Raw genomic sequence first — 27,378 nt, 5'->3', positions numbered from 1 at the left:
TGCAGCTGCAGCATCCGTACAGCACGTCAGAAAGACATCCCTCTGTGTTTTGCTGATGTGGATGGACAGACTCTTCCCCTCTCCCTTTGCCTCCAACAGAAAACCAGAATTGCAGGCTCCCCTCACCACCACCACGGCAGGGTACAGCCTCCCAGTCAGCAACTCAGGTCCCACAAGTCAAGATGAGCCCCAGGCACAAACGTGAGGTCAGACTGAGCCACCACGCTCATAGATGATCAGATCTGATGTCAGCCCCTGCCATGATTTGGAGGTGGGATGGCCATCTGAAGTTACTGTCTCACAGCAGAAGAAATACTAAGGTAGATGGTGTTCACGGTAGCCTACCTTTGTAATTTCAGTCATGACAACAAAGGAACAAAAGCAGAGCAACGGAGAACAAGAACAGGGGCTGTGCTTATAAACCATGCAAACCACCTCATGTCAGCAGGCCCAGCAGGACTGATGTGCTGAGCCTTGTTCTGCCAAGCTCCAGCTTGGGCACTGTGTAGCAACAAAGCAGGAGACAGTCCCCATCTGTTTGAAGCAAGAAGTCCACTTCCCCTGTGGGGCAGGGAGAAATGTCCTCCCTACAGTCACGCACGGAAGTCTCCAGCAGAACCAAGAGCTCCCAGAACTGGCGGTCTTGTGCCTTAACCACAAAACCACCCTTCCTCTCTGAAATCACAGGTCAGGATTAAACAATCACACATGGCAACATTTCACGGACACTGACTTCATGAAAGACACGGCTTTCCTGTTGCTTCGAACTGACGCAGGGGGCTGAGCTCTGGGCAGGGAAAACAGAAATTCCGGATTTTCATATTGAAGACCATCTCCTTCAGGACTGTTTTAAATCTGTTCAAGATTCAGAGTTTCCTGACAGTCCTTCCAGCACCTTCACCCCTGAGCACAGAGCCAGACTGGTCACTTCTAGCTTGAGAATCAAATCATCGTGACAATAATAGCAAGAAAAAGTCTATTCAAGGCGCTCAAGACATCCATACGAATTAGCAAGAAAAACAGAAACTCCATGCTTGCTACGTTATTGGTTGAGTCGAAGTGCAGAACAAAATATGTCCACTATAAATAATAGCAAGTCATTGCTATGTGGGGTCATGAGAAACATTGCAGATAAACTAGTCTACTTTCCCTCTAGATCTGGACTGAAACACTGATTGTGCAGTGAAGAAAGTGTCCATGGTTCATATGTTCTCCACAGCCAGAGGTTTTTACTGTCATCACTCTGGAAACACATCACCAGTTACTTTCACAGGCTCTAAACGCAGCTCAGTGCAGGAAAGAGCAAGGGAACCAACCCACAGTGAGGAACCTGTTTTAATTTGCTCCTCTTACTATTAGTATGACCACAACTGCTCCCAGAGCAAGCAGTGACTATTTCCAGCAAAACTGAGAGGATGCACAGACAAGTGAGAAGATTAAAAATGTGCAGGTTAGAGAGCAGGACTGTTCTCCATTCCTTCTTGCTTCACTTGGAAGCACAATGGGCTCATACCTTCCTTTCAAAATTTAATTATGCGGTGTCTTTTAAAAATGAAACAATAGGGTAGAAAAACAAAACCCCACGGAAATTGTGGCTACAGTTTTCATATCCTGAGCACTGCCTTCTAAAAATAAAAGGCATGCAAATCTTAGTTCAACATATCTCAGTGTACCATAGAATACAGATCTCACCGGGTCTGACTTCAATTTGCAGGGTTTGTGCTCAAGGGGTTTGTTCTCCATAAGCTATAGTAAACCAGACTTTCTACCAGTTTAAAACTAACTTAGGCTGACTGAAAACAATCTGACAGGCTGATGTACTGTTTATTTCCCAGCCTCACATGCTGTAAGTCCCTACAAGGAACTCAGTGAAGGAAGGGGGAGAAGGCGATTCATGCCATGCTAATTTAGAAGCTAGGAGGAAAACAGGGCAGTGTGTCCCATCTTTAAGTGTGACTATTTATCTTCAGGGAATTTCAGTCCCTACTTACGGAACATTCAGGGCAGAAAACAATTATGTTATTTTCTGGATATCCATTGTGGTTAGCAGATTTGCTACCCTTTGGCTAAGCCTGTGTTCCTCACAGCCAAGCATCAAGACAACAGAGAAGCTGTTGTTAAATTATGACCCTTTATTTCTCATCACAGAGACTGTTAATTGGGCAACCCAATCATTTTCACAGCAGCTGCATAAAAGCATCACTGCAAGATGAACCAGCAAGACAAGACAGGACATACGAAGCTGTAGCTTTGTTAGAATGAGCATGCTTCCATAAATGCCCAAAGGAGATACCAGGAAGGGAAGTGGGATTCATTGTACCTGGTTCCCTGCTGGAACAAAACTGCACTTCTGCAGAATGGGAGGTAGGTGCACAGTGCCTCCTCAGAGCTTTCATGTGAAGGCAGTAATTCACATCCACCCACACCAGCTTGATCATACACCTGCCCATCATACCTGTGCAACCCTGCTCCACAGTGCCTTGGCATGACCAGAAGACAAGATGAGAAGGCTCCCTGGCCACAGAGCCCTGCTTCACCCAGGGCATTGCTTCTTTCCCACTCATAGCCCCAACAACAGGACATATTGCAAGATACCAAGTGCATGAATGGGCTACCAGCAGACCAAGAGCTGGTATCAGCTCCTGCAGCTGAAAGCATTTACAAGTGGCACACATTACCACCAAGAGGACTCTGGCTGGAGACTTACCTTAACAATTAGCAACTCCTCACATGGGAAAAGGACCAGAGCAGACAAACCAAGTGTGCTTGCGAGACTAACACTTACACTAGAATTTTGTGCTAATTTTTCAGTGGAGATTATGGGAAGTGTTCCTCAAAAATACTTGACAGGTGCAGTTAAATGACTCCACTGATTTTCATGCTCATTGCCTGTCACTGATTTATAGACGAAAGGAGCCTGAGGCTACTTCCCATAAAAAGAGGCTTTCAAACTAAGTAACAGTGGAACAGAAGGGCTCATGAATTGATGCTTACTTTGAGGAAATAGAAATCTCCTAATGTTGGAGTCTGTTACAGTATCGTACCACTCTGAGCCAACAGCCCAGATCTACAGCATGAAGAGCAAACCTTCCAGACGACCTACTGCTGGGCTTTGGCAAGGAGGCAAATCTTCATTTGTCCTCGTTATAACCCTAACTTCAAGCAGCACATCGGAAGAGCATGATGTGATGTATGGTGCATACATACAGGTATTTATTAAAAACCAACCAAACAAACAAAAAGTTACTGGGGTTTAATTTTCCTTTTCCTGTAGGCATACCTTGCCCCTGGTATGGTGGGAATAGCTCTCAGAGCTGCCTGTATCCCTGCTGATACTGACAAGTGCAAAACTGTTCTCTGAACAAGTTAGACAGCTGTGCCCTGATTTGTTGACAAGAAATCAAGCAGCTCAGCAGGCCTGTTGTGCAGGACCTGCTCATGTGAAAACACAAGCCTAATTTGCTTGCAATCGAAGTGCTGTTCCTTCTGTAGCCATGGCTTGATGTGTTTTCATGGCAGGCTATAGGTCTGTGCTGTGTCCATCAGAAATGTAACAGTGCTGTCTGTGGAGACATTAGATGACACCCAAGTGAGCACCATTTAACTAAAGCCCATAATCTTGACATACTTGCTATGTCAAATTTCCCTGGCAAAGTGTGTAGTGAGGAGGCAGCCTCCTGCCCTTCTCCAGCAGCTAGGATAAAGGTACATATTGTGCAACAGGTCCCCTCTTTCCACCGTGGAGAACTCACTTCTCTTGTCCTTCCCACTTGTTGTGTTGGGAGCTATAAGTTAGGAGGTGAGTCTGAGGTACCAAGCGGTGCTTGGATAGCCACAACAAACAGGCACATCAGAGAGATCCTGTGTGACAAACATGCCAACAGATAGCCTCTGCATCAAAAAGCATAGGCACAGGACACAGAAATGAAAGCCACATGGTGGTCAGCAGCAGTTTTGTGAACAAACACAGCCTCCATAGCTTCCGTCTCTGAAGGCACACATCCACCCACACCCACACCCCCTGGTCTTGTATAACACCATAAAAAAGATATTCTCGCCTCTTCCCCTGCTGCAAACCAAACACTGTTATCAGCACAGACAACTGTGAAATACAGTTTGCCAGTAAAAAAAAAAAAAAGTTACTTGTATTCAGGCTTCGTACAGTACAATAAATGAAGCATGCCTGCAGAAAAAAAAAAAAAAAAATTCAAATACCCCCACTGTATTGTTTTAAAAAGCAAATTCTGAGCAGGGTTCCAGAGTTCACAAGGCAGTTATAACTGGTTGAGAATTCTCCTGTTTCACAAAATAAGGATAAACTGCTACACTGCACATCTTCCAACCCATGAATTGGCTTGTCAGCTATACGGATGACAGACCTCAGATCTGACCAGATAATGATACTTCATTATTACAACAAAGTGATTTTCAGGAGTGGTATGTAGAAAGTTTTTGAGGCACGTACAGGCTATGGAAGATCTCTGTTTGTCAAATCCAGCTCAGAAGAAAAAAAAAGATAGATACTTGGCAATACCTGAAAAGTGTTTCTAAAGAGCCTGAAGGTAAGGGTTGGTTGCTAAAAATAGGGTTTGGAGTTTAACTGCACTAAGAACATTATGCCCTAGGTAACATGCAGATTTTGGATACGCCAAAACATCAGCTCAGAGATGCAGTAAAATATATTAAAAAACAATAGGCAGGCTGGAAACAAATGGCGTGGTTTGTCCAGCCACAAACCTCTATTCCAATGGCAAAGACTGGTGTGAGAATACATGGTGTGACGCTATGCTATCAAAAAGTATGGACCTCAGCAGAAGTTGAAAGTAGGAGCTGTGGCCAACGAAGACCCAGGCCAGCGTTGCTTGCACTTGGACAAATGACCTTATATTCAGTGGAAATTCAAGTCACAGGAAAAGGCAGGACTGGACATTTTAATCAAATGACCATTACTAATAGCGGAAGGGCTGGATATGTGAGCAAGCATCTGGGAAACTGCTGGTTCCAATGCAGACAGAAAATACCTGTGTCAGAATAGCTTCAGAGCCCTGAAACAAGCAGTCAGAACCACCCCAACAACACTGGGCTGCTTCTGACTTATAGCTGCAGCCCAGCACCATTGGAAAGACTTCCCTCACAAGACCAGTATGGGTAATGATGAATTATAAGCAAAATGACAGGCAGAGCTGCCCAGAATCAAAGGAGCCTGACTGTCCTGCACTTGCATTGTTTAGCTTTGCACAGAAAGATGAAAAAAGAAATAGCCACACCTTCCTTGGGTGTGAAGCCTCACTCGGTCTTGGCTCCCTTCCTCTCTCTTGACAAGGATTCGTAGAACCCAGCTCACATCTGGCTCAACGTGATACCGAGTCTGCAGTCAGCAGATCACAGTGCATCTTGTTTCCCCGCCTGTCAGGAAGAAGTGTCACTTCTGGATGTAGTGCCAAGTCCTAACGCTCCCTCATCTACTGCACAACAGCAAAAGCCAGCTCTAGAACAAGGAGCTTCCTAAGGTCAAACCAACCCCAAAGGTAGCAAAAATGCTAAGGATTCACAAGAATCAGCCAATCACTATAGTCCAACAAGCTTAAATGGGCACTCTGCCTACTTATTCTCAACACATACCTGTATCTAAATGATTTCAAACCCTCATGATTGTTTCTTATGTTTCAAGTTGGTTGGGTGTTGGAAAGTTATCCATAATGTAGTTCAGTTTTGCTTCTGAGCTCCAAGTCCAAAGGAATGAGAAAATCAAGCTTCAGCACTGGAACAACAGAATGTGCTCTGTCTTGCTCAGGGAAACCTTTGCAACCATTCGGCCCCGTTACTAACATTAATCAGACTGTTGAGCAACAGCACTTCAAAATAGTTAAAGAAATTTCTCAATCTTTGAGAAATGTGGTTTGAAAATCAGATACTTTGTGAATATGGCTTGCCCAAACTCACGTAGCAAAGTTTTGGGTACAGATCATGTCTCTTGCTTCCTAAGTACTACACTGTGCTGCTGTTTACAGCAGGAAGCTCCCAACAGACCTTGCCTTGGTAGTCTGAGGAGCTCATCCTTCCGTTTGGCATCACTCTGGACTGGCAATATACTAACCATTCCCTCCCTTCTGTACTGGCAGAGCTTGCCAGCTGAAAATACACCTTGGAGTACTTGTGGGGGCACTACTGCCTCCTGTTTCACACAGAGGTCAGGAGCACTGCTAGTAGACACAACAAAGGGCAGTGCCATTTTCTGGTTGAGGAACAGGGTCCTGAGTACTTCAGAGTCACAGACCAGTGCACTTTAGCATAAGAAAAAGTGTGTACTGCTGAAGGAGGCTTGTGCATTACTTATATGGACACCCTGGTACAATCCTTTGACTTTCTTCAGGTAACACTACAATATAACTTGCAAAGGAAGTAAATGGATTGCATAGCTAGAGGTAATTGTGGGCTTAAAGAATTGCTTTGTCTTGATTTCTGTTCTCTGGCTTTACAGCACTAGAGTTAATGCTTTCCCCAGCTTTTGGGCAGTGGACAAGTGTGTGAACAGAGTGGGAAAGAGGATAGGTGAGCAGAGATCTGATGGACACTGATTATGTCACAGATCTGTCGCCTTATTGTAAGGAGAATTGTTGGGACAATGTGCTTTCATGTCCACATCAATCCCTTAAAATGCAGTCTTCCATTGCACTACCCTTAAAATTAGAACTAAATAGAAAGGGGATGAACCTTGAGCTATTTATAGAGATGTATGTCACATATCAGCTTCAATCTCCCTCATATATACCTCAGTATGGACAGGTCAGCATAAAAAAGCCTGAGCAAGATCTTCAGCTGAGCTATGTTCCACAAACCTTTCAGAGCTATACCAATTTTTCATCAGCCAAGAATCTCATTAGAGGCATAAGCAATATTAAGTTTTAACAAGCTGGGTTAATTATTACAACTCTGTTTATACATAAAAATGTGCAACACTTTTGTAATCTGGAGCACTTTAATTTATCTCAAAAGGATTTTTCCATAACTTTGCATGTTTCTTGTTTACAAAGTCTGATTCAAACAAAAAACCTATAATCTGAAATAAAAATTCATCTCTTAAACAAGACATAACCACTACTTGATAATACACTGCAACACTAAAAAAAACAGGACTGCAAATAAAGAATGTTGCAGTCTGTTGAAGCAGCAAAGAAGTTTAGCAACAGGAGGTAGAAAATGTTGTTTGATTTTAGCCAGGATCCTGACATTGACAGTCACTTATTTTATGACCAAAAATACTTAAATAGAACAGCATGTGTTCCCTGTGAAAAAAGCAGCCTACAAAAATTGAATTTTTATGGATTTTCAAAGAAATTGGTCAAGCAGTGTTCTTGCCTGGATAAAAATGAACTTTGATTCAACATCAACAATATTTCAAAGCCATCATCTTTTATTGCATCCTGACTACATTTAAAACTATGTCACATCCTACTGTGTTGTAGAAGGAGGACTCCAGTTCCTTGGCAGCTGTTTATTTATTTAGCTCACAGCAATGCTGTAAAATTGGGTAATAAATAAATGTTTGTAATGATGAAAAAAAAAGATGAAATGTATTATTACTAGAGAAGGCTCCAAAGCTCAATATTAACTTTGGAGATATGGTAGGTCAGATCAAAATTACGTACTCCAGCCTCAGTACCAAGTCAGATACAGAGGTGGACACAGCTTTTTCCAGCTGTGGCCATTTCCTAATAGCTGCTCTCATGAGAGCACAAAGACAAGGAAATCCCCTGGGAACAGCTGCACTTTTCACCAGAGGACAGTGGTACAAGTTTCCTAGGAGACTGTTTTCACATTGAGGTTGGTGCTAGCAGCCTGTGACCCTCCCGTCTCATCCAACGTCAGCCTGTACCTTAGATAAACCAAATGTGATCTTCCACAAATCAGGCAATTTATTGAAATTCTGAGATTAGAAGTCGCTGAGAACAAACCCAGAAATCGTGTCAGAATGGGGAATGGAGAAAATAAATGCAAATTGAAATTAACACTGAGAATATGTTTTCAGCAACATAATGCTGGTATTAGCAAACTCTGCTGATAAGGTTGCATTAAAAAAAAAGAGTGAGATAATAGGAGAGTGTGAAAGGTGTGACTGTTCATTTAACGCTTGGCTTTACTTGGTGATTCAGAACAAAAGTCAGTGTTGACAGACCAGACTGAAGAGTTTTATAGGAGACTAAAGGAAGCACCCAGAGCTCTCCCACAGTGTCCTGTTTTGGCAGCTGATATTATTCATGCTGCAACAAGCACAATAAGCAGTTCTTGTTTTCTTTATCTTTGTGTCTTTCTCTAGACAAATTAACATCAAGATAAAGCAAGTGCCTCTAAGGTACAGTGATTTTCTAAAATTTGTTGTAGTAGCTGTGCTGCATATTTTAACTATGGGCACTGTTGGTTGCCCTGCAAGTGGTCAAATTGTTTGGTGGCATACGGTGGTCTTAAAGTAACCAAACTGTCAGCACTGTCCTTCACCAATACAGACCAATGGTGACATCCTTGTGATTCCCCTTGCATGTTTTTAACATGGTACACACAGTCCTTTATCACAGGAATCCTAGATGTCTTGCTCAAGCTCTTGTCACTTACAGCGCAAACACTGAAGCAAGGCCAGATGTAACATGACGCTGACTGGATGTTCTGAGCTACACTTTCAAAGGTACTACAGTCTTTCCCGCCTACATCCACATGTATGCATATTCTACCTAGAGTGCAAGCTGGAATAAATGTAAACCTCCCACTTCAAAAGCAGAAGGGAAGTTCAGCTACAAACACACAGGCACTGAAGCCCAGTTCTGCAGAATCACGAGACAGTGATGCACATTACGCTGCTTCTGTTTACCCATCCCAGCCTCTAAGTATAGTCATGTAATAACAATGCTGTTACTAACAAAAAATCTCTGAAAGCTCATGGACACCCCCACGGGAAGCAAGGATAATTTTCCTGGTAACAGATTTCACAGTGCAGCAGACCTTGGTGCCTAAACCTCTAACAGAATTATTTTATTACTTTAATCTTAGCAGCAGCTTCAAAATAGCAAGGGACGCACAAGCAGACTCCAATGGAAGTGGTAAGTGTACAAGTGTGTAGTTCAGCAAATACTGTGCCATGTCACTAAAAATGTTACAGCTAACTGCATAACACATAATTTGGGCTGAATACCACACCAAGAAGTCTCCTCAGTCTTGGTACCTATCTTGACTGTCAGTCTTCCTGCTGGAGTTTAGGACAAAAACATAATGAACCCTCTGGATTCACACACAGATGCTGCTCACTACACCTGTAGTAAGGGACTTGAACTTCCAAGAATGTACTCGAAATATTTTCTACTTGTGTCTGCTCAGAGACTAGGTGCTTTCAAGGAAAAGGTAATTAGGCAAATGTGGGAAAACTGTGCATACCCAAGTCTCCTGTTTGATCGACACAGCACACAAAGCAAAACCCTTTGTGCAATCTGAATACCTGGTGTTGGCGGCTTCTTCTACTTGCTCCATATTACAGACTGCATCTGACCAAGGCAGAATCATGCCTGTTCACACACAGTCCTGGCTCGACACTTTGGGCTGGGAGGGAGCAGCAGCCTGGAGACCTCCAGGAACCCCACACAGGGTTCTGCTGAGGGTTAACGCAATGAAATACATGAATCACACCCAACAGCTGGCCTTCCTAGATGCCCCCAAGAGTCAAAATCTCACCACCGTTACCACAGAGCAGTGGTTTTTGGCGGCATTTTCCCCAGACTGAAGGAAAAGCAAGGCCTTGTGCGTCATTATGGAGCACAGTATCAGAGAACCCAGACGTGTATTTACTTGCTGCCATGAGATGCCAGGAATGCCACCCTGCAACCACTGGTGTACGCAGGTGTTTCCGGGGATGAAGGCCACCCGGACAAATGGTTTGTTAGTCCTCGTTCTAGCCTGGCTGGTTTTTGCTAGGATCCTTCCCAAGGTAAGTCAGGGAGGAAACCAGCTTAATTAGGGAGATGTAGGCAGGTATAAGAACCGATCCAAATGTTTAGCTTGAGGGTGTGGGGCCATTTTTATTAGGGAGAAGACACCAAGGAGGGAGCTATCTATGACCTCAAAGTCATCTAGTAGATAATGCAGAACATCCTGTTTCCCTGAGCACCCTAATAATCATCCAGCAGGTCACATACCACCACAAAGCCTCTCCCAAGGCCATTGTTCAGCCCTAGCCCTCCACCATTCTTTAAATAAAAGTAGCCCTACTAGCTCTGACTGGACAGCCTGCAAACTCCTTCAGCCCCAACAGGAGCTGTACAGGACCTAGAGTCCCCGAGGTGCAACACTGGCAGAAGATGCTATCCAGCTGATGTTTCTCCTACACCACGGGTAATACTAATCTAGCAAACAAGCAGGAAAGGGAGGGCACGTATAGAACAACAGCCTGAGATATGATGCAACTTCTTAGGCGATGTTTGTTTCCCTCTGCCTATTTCATTACTCCCTTTTTGTTTAGTTGGGTTGGTTTCAAGGAAAATAAAAACATGCCCTTTGGGATCACTGAAAACTAAGAGCAATGAAGTAAATACCAGCTAGACTGGCTTACACGTGCAACTGTTAGCAACAACAGGGAAGGTGGCTTTAATTTTACCTGTTGATTTTTATTACCCCATGGCACCACAGAGCAGAACATTTGGGAGCTTTGTATAGAGGAGAAGGAAACAAAGAACAGATGTCTTGGAGCAAAAAGGAAAGTGTATCTCCACCTTCCAAAACAGAAGAAAAGCTTGTTTCTTGTAAACACTTTATCCTCAACGCTGAGGCCAGTTGCAAAGCCAGTACCTATATCCAATGAGCCAAGCCTATAGTGAGGAGCAATCCCAGCAGCCATGTCTTGCTCTTGGAAGTGCTGTCACCAAGGTCTTTGACTCTGTTCTGATTTGTACTCTGCCTTATCATATGAATGTTGAAGACCTTGATGACATTGTTGGACAGAGATGTAACAAGTGCTGGGAAGGAGAGGGCACCTGGCACCTGCCTGCAAAATCGATTGCATTGCACTATGTGTGTGCATGCACGTAGATTTCACTGCTCAGGGATTGCTGGAAGCTGCCATAAACAGCAGCCCCCACACAGCCTGACAGCCACCGGTGCTTATTTCCCTCTCACCACCAGCCAAAGCTTCATCCTGGCTAGAAAAGGTGCCACATGGAAAGAGGGTGGGCTGCTCCCTAATGGCCACATCCTCCCCTTTCAGCTGGACAGCAGTTCTGGAGCTAGAAGCAGCAGAGAACAGGAGACAGTTCTCTAGCTCCTGTTCTTCATAAGATAAGAGGTGATCCCTCAGAAGTGATGGAGGCACAAAGTCTGTTGTCATGAGTTTAAAGCTCTCCCTGAGCAAAATCTCAGGGTCCTGCCTTGTGTCTTTAACCAAGACTCCTGACTTCGTGACACCTGTGTAAGTACCCTGACATCTTAGGCACGCATCCCTTCCCCAAGGTTCAGAATGTGCTTAATGTCAGATCAGATAACACCAGCAATACCACCTTGGACATTAGTTTGTCAAGGCTCTTTTTAAAAACAAGTTTGAAGTCAAAGGACTTTGGCAAATGATCTCTTAACTGATTCAAACATCTGGAGCCAAACACAGACATGCATACTCTGCATAATATTAGAACAAACCATCCCGTAGCTCTAGCTTTTACGCTAGTAACAGGAGGTCATCCTGAAGCCTGTTTGAAAGCCATCAGGCAGCAGTGAGAAGTGTGTGTGGAAGAGGGACATCACACCAGCGTAAGAGAGGAAGAAGGAGCTGCAGAGACGCCAGTTGAGCCCATAACACAAAGTAAGAAGCATACAGTTACTCCCAGTGGGGAAATGTGAGCTGCAAAGCTGTATTTATCTGCATCACTGATTGAACAGGCTTCAGGTCTGGGCCAGAACTGGAATGGATGAGGTATTACTTTTTTTTATTATTATTAACTCATCAGGTAATTAACCCTCCTGCTAATTGCGGGAAATGCCTGTACTAAGGCAGGCAAAGGAACTTTCTTCCTGTAGACCGCAGTGGCTCTATTTACTCAGAACATCCTTTCAGTCTGGGAGGCTCTCTCACAGCTGACCTCTCTCTCTTACGGTCTGCTTAAGTTCCCAGAGTCACTGAAATAACCCAGAGACCGATGGATTTAAGCTACTCCTCACACCTCTGTCAACAGCAGCTGAAGGATTCATCTGTAGTTCCCTTCATTGCACAGGGATCTAACCATTGCTAAGGATAAATACACAAATACTTGTAAGATTAGAGGATGCAGTTTTATGCATGCTGTCAGAGAATGAATCAGGCAGCCAAAGAGTGGGCAGCAGGGACCCCCAAGCTGGTGGCTTTGTAAATGAGCATATCATAAGAAGGACAAACAAGCACAAGCTTTGTTCCCTACAAGCCATACCAACAATGGACAGTCTGTCCTTCCAATGACATGGAGGCTTGATTATTTTTTTTCACTACACATTTGAAATACTTTATTACAGAAATACAATCTTAGATGACTTGTCTGATGCTTATTTTTTGCAATCAGTCCAGTAGTCTTTGTAGTGTAGAGAAACACGAGACTTCTGACTAGACTCGCACAATACTCCCTATGCAAAATGTTTCTTGGAATCACTCCGCCCCCTCAAACCTTCCCAACAATGATGCTCCAGCTTATGGCTTCAGTCATATTCTTGCAAATGTTCACATTTGATGCTCTCTGCACGTTTCAATACAAAACACAAGCATTGACTTTCTTTGGTACAGTTAATTTGCAGATAGTACTGCAGAAATTAGATGTAAAACCTGGTAACAACTTATGCTGTTCCCACTGGTAGGGCTTGTTCCCACAACACCGAGTTAAACCAAGGGTTTAATGCGTTCCCTTCAACGTGTTTTTAATCTCTCCTTGAGGAATACAGTCATCCTATCTCATTTTGGCTGTGTTCATTATCTGTTAATCTCTGCGCAATGGGTTCACCACATACCTACTCCCCCTTAAATACTGAATATTTAGGTAAAAGAATGGTGGTGCCACTTACCAGCTGCCAGAGTAAAAAGAAGGGAGCCTGGCAATATGGACGGACATTGGGCCTAGGAATGAAGGGTGTCCCTTTTACATAAAGATACAGGTCAACTAACGCAAAAAAAAAAAAGCAGTAGACCACACTAACACCTGCAGATCTGATCTCATCAGGATTCTGAAGGGGAGAGAGGATGGTTATTTATCCAAGACAATCCCCGTTGCATCTACCAACCCTCCAGTAACAATATAGATTATTTCAAAATGACCTGCAGTGTACTGAGCAACACGAGAAAGAATATAAAAATGTTACCTCTGCCTCAGAAGTATGCTCAGGCCACATCAGACTTGTGAAACTATTCATATCACACTGGGCCAATATTCTTCTTCCTGGAGCCTACCTGAACCATACTCAGGTGGAAAGAGCTGGGAACACCACAACTGTAAAACCAGGGACAACTTTCACAAAACTCTGAAATACCATCAAGTGCTTGTAGGTGAAGGCACTCAACAGCTGCATCCCCTGCTCTGTAAATATTTCTTCCTAAACTGTTACTTTCCAATAATCTCCAACTATTGTTTCCAATAGAAGCAGGCAGTACCGACAAAGCAGCCAAGAGAAATAACCTTTGAGAGAAGAGAACCCCAAAAAACTCTAACAAGTTGCCATGTCAGTGAGGCTTGGCAATACATTCCCCAAGACTGGACAAAGCTGTTGCAAGTCCCAGCTCTCCTGTAAGCCTCCTATGTGATTTCACACTACTTAGTTACTCATTTCCATGGAACAGGAAGCCATGCCAGGCATTCCCACATCAGCTAAAAATGGCAGGATCCTCAGTTGCTGGTGGGTTTTTTTGTTTGTTTTCCACTAACGGGGCAGTAAGAGCCCGTAAGACAAAACATTTTCTTCTGGAGCTTGTCACTGAAAATCCTGCTGGACAGTAACAGAGAATACAGTACCCTACACCAAACAGTCACAGGGAAAATAAAAACTAAGAAGGGAAATTAAAACTTCATCGTCAGATAATAATCAGCTCTGAGTTTGTAAACTCGAGGCCAAGATCAGCTTTTCCTTATCTGTCTTCCTTCAGCTCACTTCCTTCTGCAGCTTGTAGAGTAAAGAGGTAAATTCTAGCTGTAACTGGTTCATTGCTTTACTGGCAAAATAACTAGTGTTTTCCAAACACACGCTACCTAAACTTCTTTAAGAAAGTCAGCATTTTAAATCACTTCAGCAGGCTGAGGATTGTAATTTCACATCCAAAACAGCTGCTATTTTTGGCATTCAGACCTCCCCTTTCTCTTCCACCGAAGAATCTAAAGAGCACACAAAGCTTTGACATGGAGAGGCTTAAGTTAATTCTGTAGGACTAGAAAGGTCTGATGAGCAGCAAGTGGTAACTACACAGCCTCCTATTATCATACATGTCAGAAATTCACACACGTAGAATTAACCAGATGAGAAACACCAAATGTAGGTGGCTTTTTCTGCCATGCCATTACCTGACCCAGAGGAGTTTCCCAACTTCCGCAGTTTTCCCAAGACCTTCTGGACATCCTTTATACTCGTGTCCTGTTGGCTGTACAGGAGTAACCTCTTGGCATCTGAGAACAGGCGGGAAACACTAATGGAAGAGACAGGAAAAACAAAACAAAAAAAAACAACCATCAGTCATCAGCTCAGTGAGCCAGCATCCACACAGTTTTACATCCCAATTTCAAACTTTGGTCCTTTCAGTTATGCCACTGCCCTCTTCAGTACAATGAGCCCTTTCTTGGTGGTCACCCTTGTGACAATTAAGGAGCCTAATAAAAGTTGTCTGCTAAAGTAGGGTCAAGCAAAGTTACACTGGTAACCTCCAAGCGTTTGAAAGCAGTTCAGACTTGGATGGAGTAGTTCTCCTGCTGCTTGTAAACTGCTCCCTCTTAGAACTCAATAATGTAAGTGTGCCCTTGCTCCTTTTCAAATGCTTTTCCAGGTTGCAGACATCTTTTATTCTGCTTTAAGCCTAGCTAGCCTGACAGTACAAATGCAGCAAGCAAGGCAGGGTACAAGGATGCTGGCCACAAATGGAGCTTCCTGCAATACATTAGCCAGTAATAACTGACAAAGAGAATCACCCAGACCCTGCTCTTAAGCTGCTCTTAGTCTCTCACTCTACATTGTCCATCTCGGAGGTACATTAGCCAGGTAATGGGGGTTCCTTGGGGAACAGAGTTTGCACCTTGCTTTTTTCTGGGCTGATTTCTGAACACTTAGTAAGAGAACAGACCCAGCCCTTGCCCTGGCAAAGCTCTATTCAATGAGAGCTTCAACTGCTTGGACGCGGGGATACACCACAGCCCCTCTGAACTGGCAGCTGGAGAGATTGGTGCTTGAAGTGGTAGCAGAATTAACTGGTGACTTCAAAATATCCCTTTTCCATACGTCCCCCCAAGAACAGAGATTAGGAAAAAGCAGTCAGACTAGACTCACATGGAGGCATTGAAGTTTCCAACAATACCAGGGGATTCCCCAGGAGTTGGGTAGCGGAAACAAGGGTTATTGGCGTTGCAGATGATCCCCTGTATCCAAGGCAAGGTTCCAGCTGAAGGCATAGCTTTGTTTGGGAAGTGACCTAAAACCAAAACACAATAGTTTGGAGACAGACACAAGACAAAGCAGATGTCATGCTATGTAGCAGCAGAGGGCAATGGCAATCCTGTCCTGGTTACTGCCTCAAATTGCTTACAAGAGAGCAGAATGGTCAATACCAAGAGGATTAAGTACATGTTAACATGGTTAACATGTAATTGATTAACTGGATTAACATGGTTATCCAACAAAGGGGACTGTCCAAAACGACAGACCAGGTCAGGATCTTGGTTCTGGAGACCCTTAATACTCAGACCTCTTGGTTTTCAAAATCATCTCTCACTTACAAGCACCATAAGCTCCAAGCAAAAGGTCAGCATGTGTGGGGTGCCCACATTAGTTTACCTGAGATAAGTATGTCATTGTTCTCCCATAACTGCTAATTTCCAGACAATTCTAAGATTTCAGAGTTCCTGAAACACTAAGGCATCTGTCTGCCAATTTCAAGTCTTTCCAATAAAATTCAACTCTTGCTCTTAAAGACCTACTTAAGGCATACCTTAACATTAGCATCCTGTTTATGTTATGAATTCTGGTGAATGTTAAAGCAGAAAAAAACTGCCCATGGCAGAGCTCCACCAGTACGCCATCCGGGTACTTGTGAATCCCTCAGCCTTCAAAGAAAGGCTTCTCTCATACAATCCCGTAATTGAGAGGGCTTGTCACTCTGCTTTCTGCACATGAATTCACTTCCTTACCCCAGCCCTTGGGAAGGGAGGCAAGCATCTTTCTTGCATAGGGCTTTGACAATGAGACCCACAATCTTCCATCTGCTTCTCTCTAAACCTCACTCCTCTCTAAACCTCACTCCTTGGTGCCTGCCTCCACAGCCACAAAGGCGGTACAAAGCTCCTAGGAGAAGTCTGCTCAGGTCCAACAAGGCTGGTTGGTACAGGTGGTGGAAGGAAGACAGGGTGCTTATCAGTCTTCCCTGCAGAAAGCCAAGGACTCTGTCCAGGAGAAAGGTGAGGGAACCAAGGGTTCATTGTTTCCAGTACCCAGGGGACTACTTGTTCCTAGTGTTCTTTTTAAAATAGAAAAGCTATTTACCTGAGCTCTCTGGCTTTTGTTTCATTTCTGGTTTTTGTTCTTCTTGGCAGAGGGGTATGGGGAGGATAAAAGAAGAAAAGCGCTAAGATGTTTAGATTATTTTCCTAAAATTTCTAAAAGAAACACCTCTCCCCCATGCCTTTTACTTTACATGGATAAAAAGTAAAATAAAAAAATAAAGAGCAGTATGGAAACAGGAAGAGTGCACAGGAATTCGTGGTAATTTTCTACATACAGTGAAGCATGTAATGGCAGTTTCTCAAAGACTACTGTGGAATCATCCAATTTTAAGACAGCAGAGTTACTCAGAAAACACAATATATCAGCACTCCCTTTTCAATGGTATTGCTGCAAACATCTAGCTTTTCAATAGATTTTTTTTTTCTGTTGGGCTTTTTTCTTACAAATGAAGCACATTTTGAATACCTCAAAAGACCACAGGAATGGAAAAAAAAGTCAAGCTCTACAAGACAAAGTCAGCAATTTTGCTCAATGCTTCTTCTGGATAAAGATATTTAATTGCATTAAAACAAAATGCTAATGATATGAAAGAAATACCAGAGAGCTCTCAGTCTGAGATGCCTTCTCTGTCTAGTCTGGTGAAAGCCATGCAGCTATCATTGCAGAGTTAGCAAAATTTTCCCCTGTGTTTTCAGAAAAAGGTTCCCCACGCCAGACCAAGCTGCTGGAAATAAAAGTCCTGTCTGGAAAGTCTGATTACAGAAACAGTCCAATTCCTGGTTCTTCTCCTTTTCATCAAACAGAAAAAGAGCTGAAAATCTTATATGTTTATTAAAAACATTATGCCATCAAATAACGAGGGTATTTGGAGGTTGCAAAGCACCTGCACACAGCTCTGCTACTGCTATCATCAGGCATTACCTGCAAGTCATTTCATAACAGCAGACAGTGCTGCCATTACAGATAACAATCCTGTTTCCCCAAAGGCATCCACAGGGTTGCCACAAAGTTCACCATGAACTCAAGGTTTCCTTCCAGTATCTCTGCTCACAGTTCAGCAAAAAATGTTCCACTACAGAATGCATCCCTATATGTCAGCATACGAGCTAACAATCAGTGAAACCAATCCAGATTTCAACTACAGGACTTAGCTTTCTTTTTGCTGAAGGCTTCTCATAACAGGAGAGGAACTAGATTAACCATAGTGTGAATTTAAGTTACCAGATGCTCTACCCTCTGTGATTCTTGGTGACAACAGTGGGAGAAGGCAGACAAAACAATATTAGTCAACAAAAATGGGGTGGAAAAAGGGCTGCAGGTGAAAGACCAAAATGAAATTCTACTTCTGACACCAGGGTGCCAGACCAAAGGACATACAAGGAGTAACAAACCCAACATGAGCAGCTATGAAAAATCAGCTCTTTCTGAGTTTGAGTCTATACACTGCACTGCCGCAGCTGGGAAAAATTACCATTGAGGCTGCTGCAGTTATTTATACCATCTGAGTAGACTGCCTATTGCTTCTCTTGCTTCTCTCCAGTTCCATGTCCATATTGCAGGTATTTCTCCTAATGCCACTGTAATACTTGGTTAGGAAAGGCAACTCAAATGTCATGCAGCAAAGTACGAGATGGCATTTAGAGAAGCTTCAATTATCCTGCCAGCCACAGCAGAAAGTGGCTTAGGCAGTGCATGAGACCAGCAGTGTCCAATGCATATAGGGAAACTGCAGACATTAGCACTTCAACCTTGACAGGCTCCTTGCTAGCTTGAAAGCCTAGCAAGCAGCATAAAATGCCCCAGCCGCGGCAAAGAACCACAGGCTAAGTGCTGTAAGAGCTAGTTCTTCACCTATTTTAAGAACGAAATACTTCAGATTGCCCTCCAGAAACATGTTGTGCTGACCCTTAACCCTTACCTTGTAGTAATCAGGCAAAGGAAAGATAAACAAAGAGCTCTTCCATCGTCAGCTGATTGCAGCATGAGGTCGCCACCAATCACAGTAGGATGAAGCATAATGCTAATAAACAAGATATGCTTCCTAAATCAAACGGCAACCAACACAGAGGCCTAATGATTGCCATCCGCAGGGCAAGAATAAGCTTACTCTGAAGGAAAAGCTGACATGTGCCCATTTATGATGTGAAGAGAAAAATACAACAGTTTTCTTCGCAAACATATGGCTGCTGAATCTACTGAACATGGAGCTGATGGTGTGCAGTTAGAAGGAATGGAATTGCTCCTCTGTTGTTTTATGTAATACATTAGCCCACATTACTGCCTGAAAATGAGATTGCTTTCCAACAGATCTGAACACTGCTTTCTTTTTATGCTAAGTCACATACGGATCAAGGATGAGAAATAAGGCTTAGGTTCTGTGTGGGTTTTACAGACTTGTCACGCTCCCACAGCAAATTCTCAGCTAATAGACTGTAACTGCAGAAACCAAGGAACACCAAGGAAAGCAGGAGCAGTGTACAGTTATGAAGATACATCAACATGTCAGAACAGGCTGCAGACCCCAAGATGGAAGGAAAGCAGCCACTAAAACTTCCCTGAAGATTACTGAGAGGTATGCAGCCACTACCCCTGCGCTTTGTCTCTTGCCAGTTGGCGTTGCTGCCTCCTAGCCATGGAACAACCGCTCTGGGAGCAGCTGCAGCATTCGGTACTTACATTCATGCTGTTCGTAGGGCGGATATGAAAGTCTTACGGAGATCAGGATGAAGAAGATAAACAGAGGCCAAGCAACTTCGATCAGCAGCTGGAACTGGAAACAATAAAAACAAAGTATTCGGACATCATATGCAAAATACGGGACAGAACAGAGTTTCCAGCACAATCCACTTGCAAGTCAGGACAGCTTTCCAAGCACGGTCTCGTGTCCTTTTGGTTACTTATTCCAGGACCAAAAAGTTTGTTCCTACTACTTCAGGAGACACTCTGTGAAAAATTAGTCTTTTCTTGTTGATATGTGACAGTTACAGACCTGAATTGGATGTGCTTAAGGAGGGTTATTTTTGGCTTTTTTATAGCTCTTTTCGTCTCTTGCCTGCAAGAAATTGCCCAATTAATCTTCCCAGCAATTAGCTGAATTTTTGGCCTTGTATTTTAGAGTTAGTGGGAAGTACTTACATCTCATCCTCACAATAAACCACTCAGCTTCTACCCTAACATCAGGGATGAAAATTGTGCCAGTGTATAGCTATGCCAAATCTTTCAGTTTCTCTGTTAGGGAAGTATATTGTTATCAGGAGAACAAAGCTACTAAGCTTATACCTAGTTACCGTTCTGTTCTGATGTATTGATGTTTCCAAAGGCAGGCAAACACTGCTCTGGGGTACTTACATATACACAGAGAGTGTCAGGTAAAGATAGAAAGAACTGTTATTTAGAGGAATGAGGTGAGGATAGAAGAACAGGCTACTATTAAATGCAGAACATTTTTTAAGGAATTGAAGCACAGCAAAACTCCTTAAAAAAGTATGTGCTACATCCCACAGAAACACATAGAGAAAGCAACACTTCAACAGAGCTCCTGGAACACAAGCAGAAGTGTTCCAGGCTTGAGCTTCACCAGCTATTCCCTCCTTTCCCCTTCCAGGAAGGCTGCCTAAACATGCATCTCGGGTAAACCACGAGACAAAGAAAACTGAAAGCTTTTTATACTGCTACTTCTTATGCTTTGGGGAATGGAAACCGGAATGCTTTCTTGGTCAAGAGAAATCTTTTCTCCTTTGCTGGAATAAAACATCTTTTCTAATAAGATATCTACGTCACTCTTACAAGCCAGACGGGTAAGACCTGCACTCCAGTGGAGGAGATAATCCCCACACAAATGTGTTTTCCTGTACTACACCATTAACAGCTAAAATTAGGCTCTTGACATTCAACACAGAGCACTCCAATCAAACTTGGAGGTGAGATTTCTTGACTACTGTACCTTGAAAAAAAATCTCACGCTGTAAAATCAGTATGTTAAAACAAATGCCATGATCCAGCAGAGGAACCATCTAGGATCTCTTCACAGATATCATTAATGGCTGACATCCAGCCACATGCTAACTGTACCCAGAAGTGAAAATGGAGCATCAGAGTCTCCCAGGCATTTCTGGTAACAGTGCCCGGCTCTGCAGGATGAGTTTTGAATACTGTTTCCCACCCGTTATTCACATGCACATGTTATATGGCCATTGGATAAGGAAATGCACTGAAACCATGCTAACAAAGGCACCACAAAAATGCGTCAGTAGTCTAATTGCACAATCCAGAAGGTAACCACATGCAGGCTGCGCGCAAGGTGCTGTTTGCCTCTGCATACGTATATGCACATGTTTCTGGCTTTCCAGAGGTAGTTTGGACTGGCTGTATGTTAGCAGCTGAAGGCTGCTACATCACAGCTGCAAATGAAATGCTACTCCATCAGATGTGGCTGGCAAATGAGCCTTGCACGGGGTCAAACTTATTGCATCTGCAGATTTTCAGTAGAGAGTTTGGTCTCCCTGGGCAGCCTCTTATGCTATTCAACAAAAAAACAAATCTTTTCCTTTTGCTCCTAGAGTTTAATAGGTTCCTTCCCATGCTGCTTCCTGACCTTCACATGACAGCAATTATACCACCGCTTTTCATCTGCTGGAGCTTTTGCAGAAGAGGACACATGGATATTAAGAGGGATGTGCCTCTCCCAGGTTCCTGCTAAGAAGATACCAAAGAACCAAGTCTCCTCTCCCACTCCTTCATGCTTCAGTGACCAAACCTGCCTGGTGAACAGCAAAATGAAGCTTCGGTCTCCTGACCCTGCTGCCACCCCTGCCCCATCTGGAATTGAGGAAGGAACATCCCGTTTGCACACAGAAGGTGAGTTCAGAGGCAGCACAAACTGTTTGTAGTTTTACTAGGCTAGTTCCCAAAGCATGCCCAATTCACACCAGTTGGCTGACAATGCTGGCTACTCTTAAATATTGAAATCAACGCTGTGTCAACAGGAAATCTGTTGAGCAAGAACTAACTAAACTACCACCCCATCTCATTGTCAGCCACCCTCCCCATCTTCATGGTCCAGTTTCCATGGGGGGAGAGCTACCAGCGCTGACCAGTCTCTCCATGCCAGTTTGAGATGACTCCTGATCTGCAAGACAGCAGGAAGAGATAGTGCTTTTACACAACAGTGACCCCTGAACATGATTTTTTTTTCCCTGCTCTCCCCCGTACGCTCCTTCCCCCCACTCCAATGCTGTTGGAAGTTATCCAGTACAAAGTAACGCTTTAATTGCACACGTCAGGCTGAGCTTTGAACCCAGCTTTCGCAACACAGCCCAAACTAAACTCACAGCACCAGAGGAGAGAGTTCAGTGGGAAGAAAAGGCTAGCCCACGCTTCTTGCAGTGGAAAAAAAAAAAATCAGATTATTTCAGGGCTACATCTTCAGTAGGTACAAATGGGTGAGCACCACTGCCAGCAAACCTAGGTGAAGGACAATGGTCTTCTAACAGTAGAGCAAACATGAATGACTGTGCAGACGTGAGAGCACCATGGTGAGAAGAGAGGTTCTGCCATTTCCTTGCCATTTTTTCAAGTGGCCTTCCCCTCAATATCTGCAGTTAAAGCCCACGCTGAAACCATTAATGAGTAAAAACATGGAGATATACGCAGAATGTGTGATGAAGGAATGGCTGGGGCCTTCGCTGTGAATTGACTAATAATATTGGTATGGAATAGACTATAAAGCACTGGTCTTTGGGCTACTCAATGGGAAATTGATACAGAAGCTGGCAAAAGGTACCAAGAAATAGCTGAACAGATCCAAGGTCATGACAAAATTACAAGCAGGAAAGTCTTTTTCCACCAACATGCAGATGCTTTGTGCGTTTTTGTGGCATTGCCGAAAGTTCTCTATGAACTTGTGCTGCCCAGCACCCTAGCCTACAGTTACTTGATGGGACATACCATGCTAGACTCAGACCTCTTCAAGTAACCTTCAGACCTCATGCATTAATTTCATAAGGTCCAGCCAAAACAGCCACCATCCTCAGCATAAAACTCAGCTCCTCTGAAGTCTCCTCCTAGCTGAACCAGTTTAAGCATTGCTCCAGAAGATACAATCTCCTGCAGTTCCCCCAGGCTCATAAAGCCAGTTTGGGACAGAACGGGAGTAAGATTTCTAGTAGCAAGTGAGGAAGAGACTATTTTCAGCTCTGAGAGCCTAGGTTACTTTGGTGGTAGTTGAGAACAGCCTGCCCTTTTAGGAGCTGCAGCTACTTCTGAGACTACTTGCCCCAGCTCCATTGCAACATTTTTCTAAATTATGAGGCAGTTCACAAGGTTAGGATGCTGACCTGTATGTACTTCCAGAAAGCAGGCAATGTCATTCCTTAGGGCTGGCACAGCCCACAGCTTATCAGCTGGGCTGTCTTGTCATGGGAGATCAAGGCTCTTGGGTAAGCACAAAAACATGCGACTTGCACGGAAATTCCCGCCACCTTGATAGCACTGCAACCGTGGAGCTTACAGGAAAAGTCTAATCTGGCACGAGTCCCCTTTGTCTGATTTTATTTAAGCACTGTAAGAATAGGATAAATTCAGCTCTGAATTCACTGGACACCAGTCCTATGACAAGACCCAGACATTTGAGCAAAGACCTCTCAGACCGTTTGAATCTCCCCTAGCGAAAATGATAGCTGTCTCTCTCTCCCATGTGACTCTGAGTTTCTAAAACGACCCAGCCCCAGCCAGCTGGCAAACACCCTGACATTTGCAGGGTTCAGAAAGCTTATCAGAGAGACCACTTTCCACTCACCACCTCGGTAACTCATGTTCCCTTTGCATTCCCTACTCATACCTCCTCAAGGTCAGACCTAATGCGACAGTTCCTCTGCACAGCCCTGTTCTATAGAACATGCCCCAGTCCAACACAGTTGCCTCCAAAATTCCTGGAGAAGAAACAACATGCCTTCTGTGGCTTTTAGCTGTCTGCAGGAGTTACAGCATGCTGTGAGGTCTCATTGATGAGAAGATAAAAAGCTTTGAGAAGAATATGCTGAATTCACGCTCTTGTGCCCCTGTTGCCACAAAGAGAGACTCCTCTTGCATACAAGTAGATTTAGTGGCATGGTTTAGTGGTGGACTTTAGTACTAGGTTAAAGGTTGGACTAGATGATCTTAAAAGGTCTTTTCCAACCTGAATGACTCTATAAGACTGTCTACCCAAGCAGGTATGTTTCTGCACTGCTAACAGATGGCGGGGCCAGCACTGAAACTGATCAGAACATGCCTTGGTAGAAAAGCATCAGTTGCCTGGATTCCTCTCCACAAAAATCTGAGAACATGTCTCTTGTCAGCCATGTAAACTACAACACCTGTCGGAAAGGTACATAGCAGGTTTGGTTTGAGATTTGAGACACCTAGATACAAGAATTTCTTTCTGTGTTGCTTTACAAGCAAGCTAAAGGCTACAACTTAAGATCAAAAAACCCTCTGGATAATACTTACAGTCTGTCTTCTTCTATAGGTGAAGTTCTTCCACAGCAGCAATCCCAGCTGCGTCCAGAAAGCCATTGCTCTTCAGCAACGCCTTGTTCCTCTTGTGCAGCAGCAGCAGTATACAGCAAGGAGGTTGTGGCTGGGCATTAACTAGAAAACAAGAGCTGAAAGGGAAAAGCTGTGTTAATACAGGAAATGCGACAAGACACAGAAAGGCAGAGGCTGTGACCTGTGAACCCACATAACCCTGCAGCACCCCTGTGCGTTCCCCATCTCTTTCTTCTTACCCCGTGCACTCTGCCTAAGCCTTGTGGGCCCAAGTAAACTCAGATTTAGAATCACTGCCTACTGCTTCAGAGCTCCAAGATATAGAAGAATGAAACACCTGCAAGCTACTTCCCTTCCTCTCCCCTCCAAAAAAAATAAATAAATAAAGCAAAAACAGCCCAGAAGGGAGAAGAAACCATAGGCTTTGAAAGCTAATTTAGAGACTCTGTGAATGAGGTCGAACCATAGAATTCTGACCACTGTTATTTTTTGGTTTTTGTTTTTTTCCCTTAAGCTTCTTTCCATATTTATTTTTATAATGGTGAAAAATGTAACACCAAATCAGGAATCCCTTTGTTTGAAAGTCCAATCAGCACTGCAGCTTGTAGGACAAAATGCTATGCAATTAACAGGCGAGGGAGAAACATTCATCTACTTGAAATGAAGCGACTAAGAATGACCCTACCACCATTTACATTTGGATAAAGTGAATGGAAAATCACTGTTGAGTCAGTGTCAGGTCTTGCAGCCACCTGGCCTCCACATCTGTTGTGAATACTGTGCATTCATTATGCACCTTGTAAGACTATGAGAAAGTATAAAGGATTTTAAAACGCATTCATTTCTTTGGTGGCTTTTAACAATTACATGGTATAGGCTTGGGTACACAGAGACTTCCAGGAAGGCTCAGATGGAAAGGTGAGCTTATAGTAGATTGAATGTCATTAAACCTTTTTTTTTTTTTTTTAAAGAATTAATTTAGCATAGCTTAATTTACTTCTGAGTTTAAGCCACTTCAGAGTAAGAGCATTTTCATTCCAAATATGTGTCCATGCAGGAATTTGGCTAAATCCACATCAAATTAACTCTGATTTATGTTCCTGAATACACTCTGTTGACAGGCTCAGTGTTAACAGGACAGCTAGCAACTGATCCAAACACACTAAGAGATAACCATTCCCTCTAACATCTGTTAAAGTGGGAACACACATGCTTTTGATTCAAACATCCCACATACCAGTATCTGAGCCTTATGATTCAGAGTTGCATGCCTGATTGCAAACTGCACTGAAAACATTTTGAAAATCTGTAAAGGTGCTAGGAAATTAATACTCCAAGAAATGCTCTGACCAGTCCTATACAGGTCCAAGACTGGATTAGAAATGGTAATTCAGGATGTGAGCTTTGAGTTAATGAATATTTGCTACCTCTGTGACTTGCCCACAACTAAATCCATTATTAGAATGACTTGCAGATTAAAAAGTTGTTTTACAGCATGTCTGTGCTACAAAAAAGTTTCCCTATCATGACAAAATCATGCCAAGCGCTACAGACAATTACGCTGTAGTACCACAACAGGACAGCAGTGCTTCTTTATGCCAGTTTAGGGAAGCAAGAATGATAACAGACGCCTACAAAAACCTACAAATTGAACTTCATGTCAGTACCCAGGCAGCCGGGCGTACAGTCAGCATGGGTTCATTAACTACTGCTATCACTCACTGAAATGACCTGTGCCCACAGAAGCTCGCCTTCACAGGTAGATGCCCAGCAGATCTGGCAGGACAGCCTTCCTCCCCCAGCACTGTGCTTCCCTCTGTTTGGAGCACCCTAACACATTCCAGATGCATGCACATCTGACTGGTAGATAGTGAATTCCCAGACATACTCAGAGCAAGGCACTACAACATCTGATAGCACATACACAGCGTTAAAAAAAATCCCACTGTAGCATCCTATCAACACTCTGCAACAAACTACTTCCTATTTTTTTTCCAACAATTACAAAACCCTACAAATATAAGTGCCAGGGGAAGGATCACGAGAGCAGGAAGGATCCTGAGGAGAGTCAATGAGACCTTCGATTCTGAATGGAAATAACACAATTCATAAAATCACAGAATTTCTTTGCTTTAATATCTTGCATAAAGGTAGAGTAAAATTTGAAGCCATCCAGACGGTGTTTGAGCTAGTCACAGGGTATATCTGGTTTAATCCATGCCAGTGAAAATCCAGATGTTGGTGCTTTGCAATTGTAGGCAGTCCCCAGGACTCAAAATACAGAACTACTGCTCTATAGAGGTTGTAGGGTTCACATTGCATTAGTGCTCTGCAGTGAGATAAGGGCATATATGTGCTCACTTAACACACATCTCTGCTGATCAGCAGAAACCTGTGCAACTAGAAAGATTGGCTATGCCTGCTTAAACTGCAGCTCTCCACAGTTTATCTAAACCTTATGGGGAACAGAGCAAATGCAAAGGCTTTCAAATCAGGCTACTACATGATTTTACAAATCATGTAGTATGGATACAAGTTTCAAGTTAGGAAAAAGATATTGATTTGTTACAACTGTACTGGAAGATCGGAAAATTTGTCCCAGATGTTGACACTACTAGCTAAGTCTCTACATTAAGCCAAAGGGAAGGTCCTAACACTGGATACTTGCCAACTGCACAAAACTTGAAGCGTCTCCACTTGTACTTCTTCCAGCCATGTTGGGATGACAGCTTCAGAGACACATTTTTGCCCCAGTATCTCTTACAGGGTGGGCAACACAGGTTTTGTTGATGCCTAGAGCTGTCTCTGATTTTGATCAACAGAGGCTGACTTATTTGGTTCACTGCTAATACAAGTTAACTAGGTCCACCTGAATTACTAACGCATCAAAATGCTCTGCAAGCGAAGAATCTCAGAGGAAAATGGGTTACCTCTCCTTCAGATGTTCTAGCTGTCAGAAAGTAAGAACTATAAAGCAGCAACACAGAAAACTGTGACAGACCCAACACTTCCAGCTCAAGGAGCTGAAGTCCACCTGTATTTCCACTCCAGACTAGCCTGGGAAGTTCAGCACAGCTGGGAAACCCAACTTGCCGTTAATTACTGCAGTGCCAAATGCACAAGTACCAGCCAGTTTTCCTTTTGTGTTGCACCTATGTAAAACTTTCTGAG

General features: G+C 43.5%; 1 protein-coding gene across 2 annotated transcripts in view; it reads right to left on the bottom strand.

Annotated features, from left to right (window-relative positions):
• The window catches only part of ABCA1 (ATP binding cassette subfamily A member 1), a 91,555-nt gene that overhangs the window by 51,790 nt on the left and 12,387 nt on the right, over positions 1-27,378 (bottom strand). For both annotated transcript variants that reach the window (XM_032205299.1, XM_032205300.1), the window contains exons 2-5: positions 24,169-24,323; positions 19,357-19,450; positions 15,511-15,652; positions 14,538-14,659 (exon numbers count right to left, since the gene is read on the bottom strand). In XM_032205299.1, coding sequence (XP_032061190.1) covers positions 14,538-14,659; positions 15,511-15,652; positions 19,357-19,450; positions 24,169-24,234 — 424 coding nt within the window. In that variant the 5' untranslated portion in view covers positions 24,235-24,323. The remainder of the gene's footprint in view (positions 1-14,537; positions 14,660-15,510; positions 15,653-19,356; positions 19,451-24,168; positions 24,324-27,378) is intronic.

The sequence above is a fragment of the Aythya fuligula genome, chromosome Z, assembly GCF_009819795.1.
Source record: "Aythya fuligula isolate bAytFul2 chromosome Z, bAytFul2.pri, whole genome shotgun sequence".
Classification (NCBI taxonomy): Eukaryota; Metazoa; Chordata; class Aves; order Anseriformes; family Anatidae; genus Aythya; species Aythya fuligula.
This window is presented reverse-complemented; position numbering and strand designations above follow the sequence as displayed.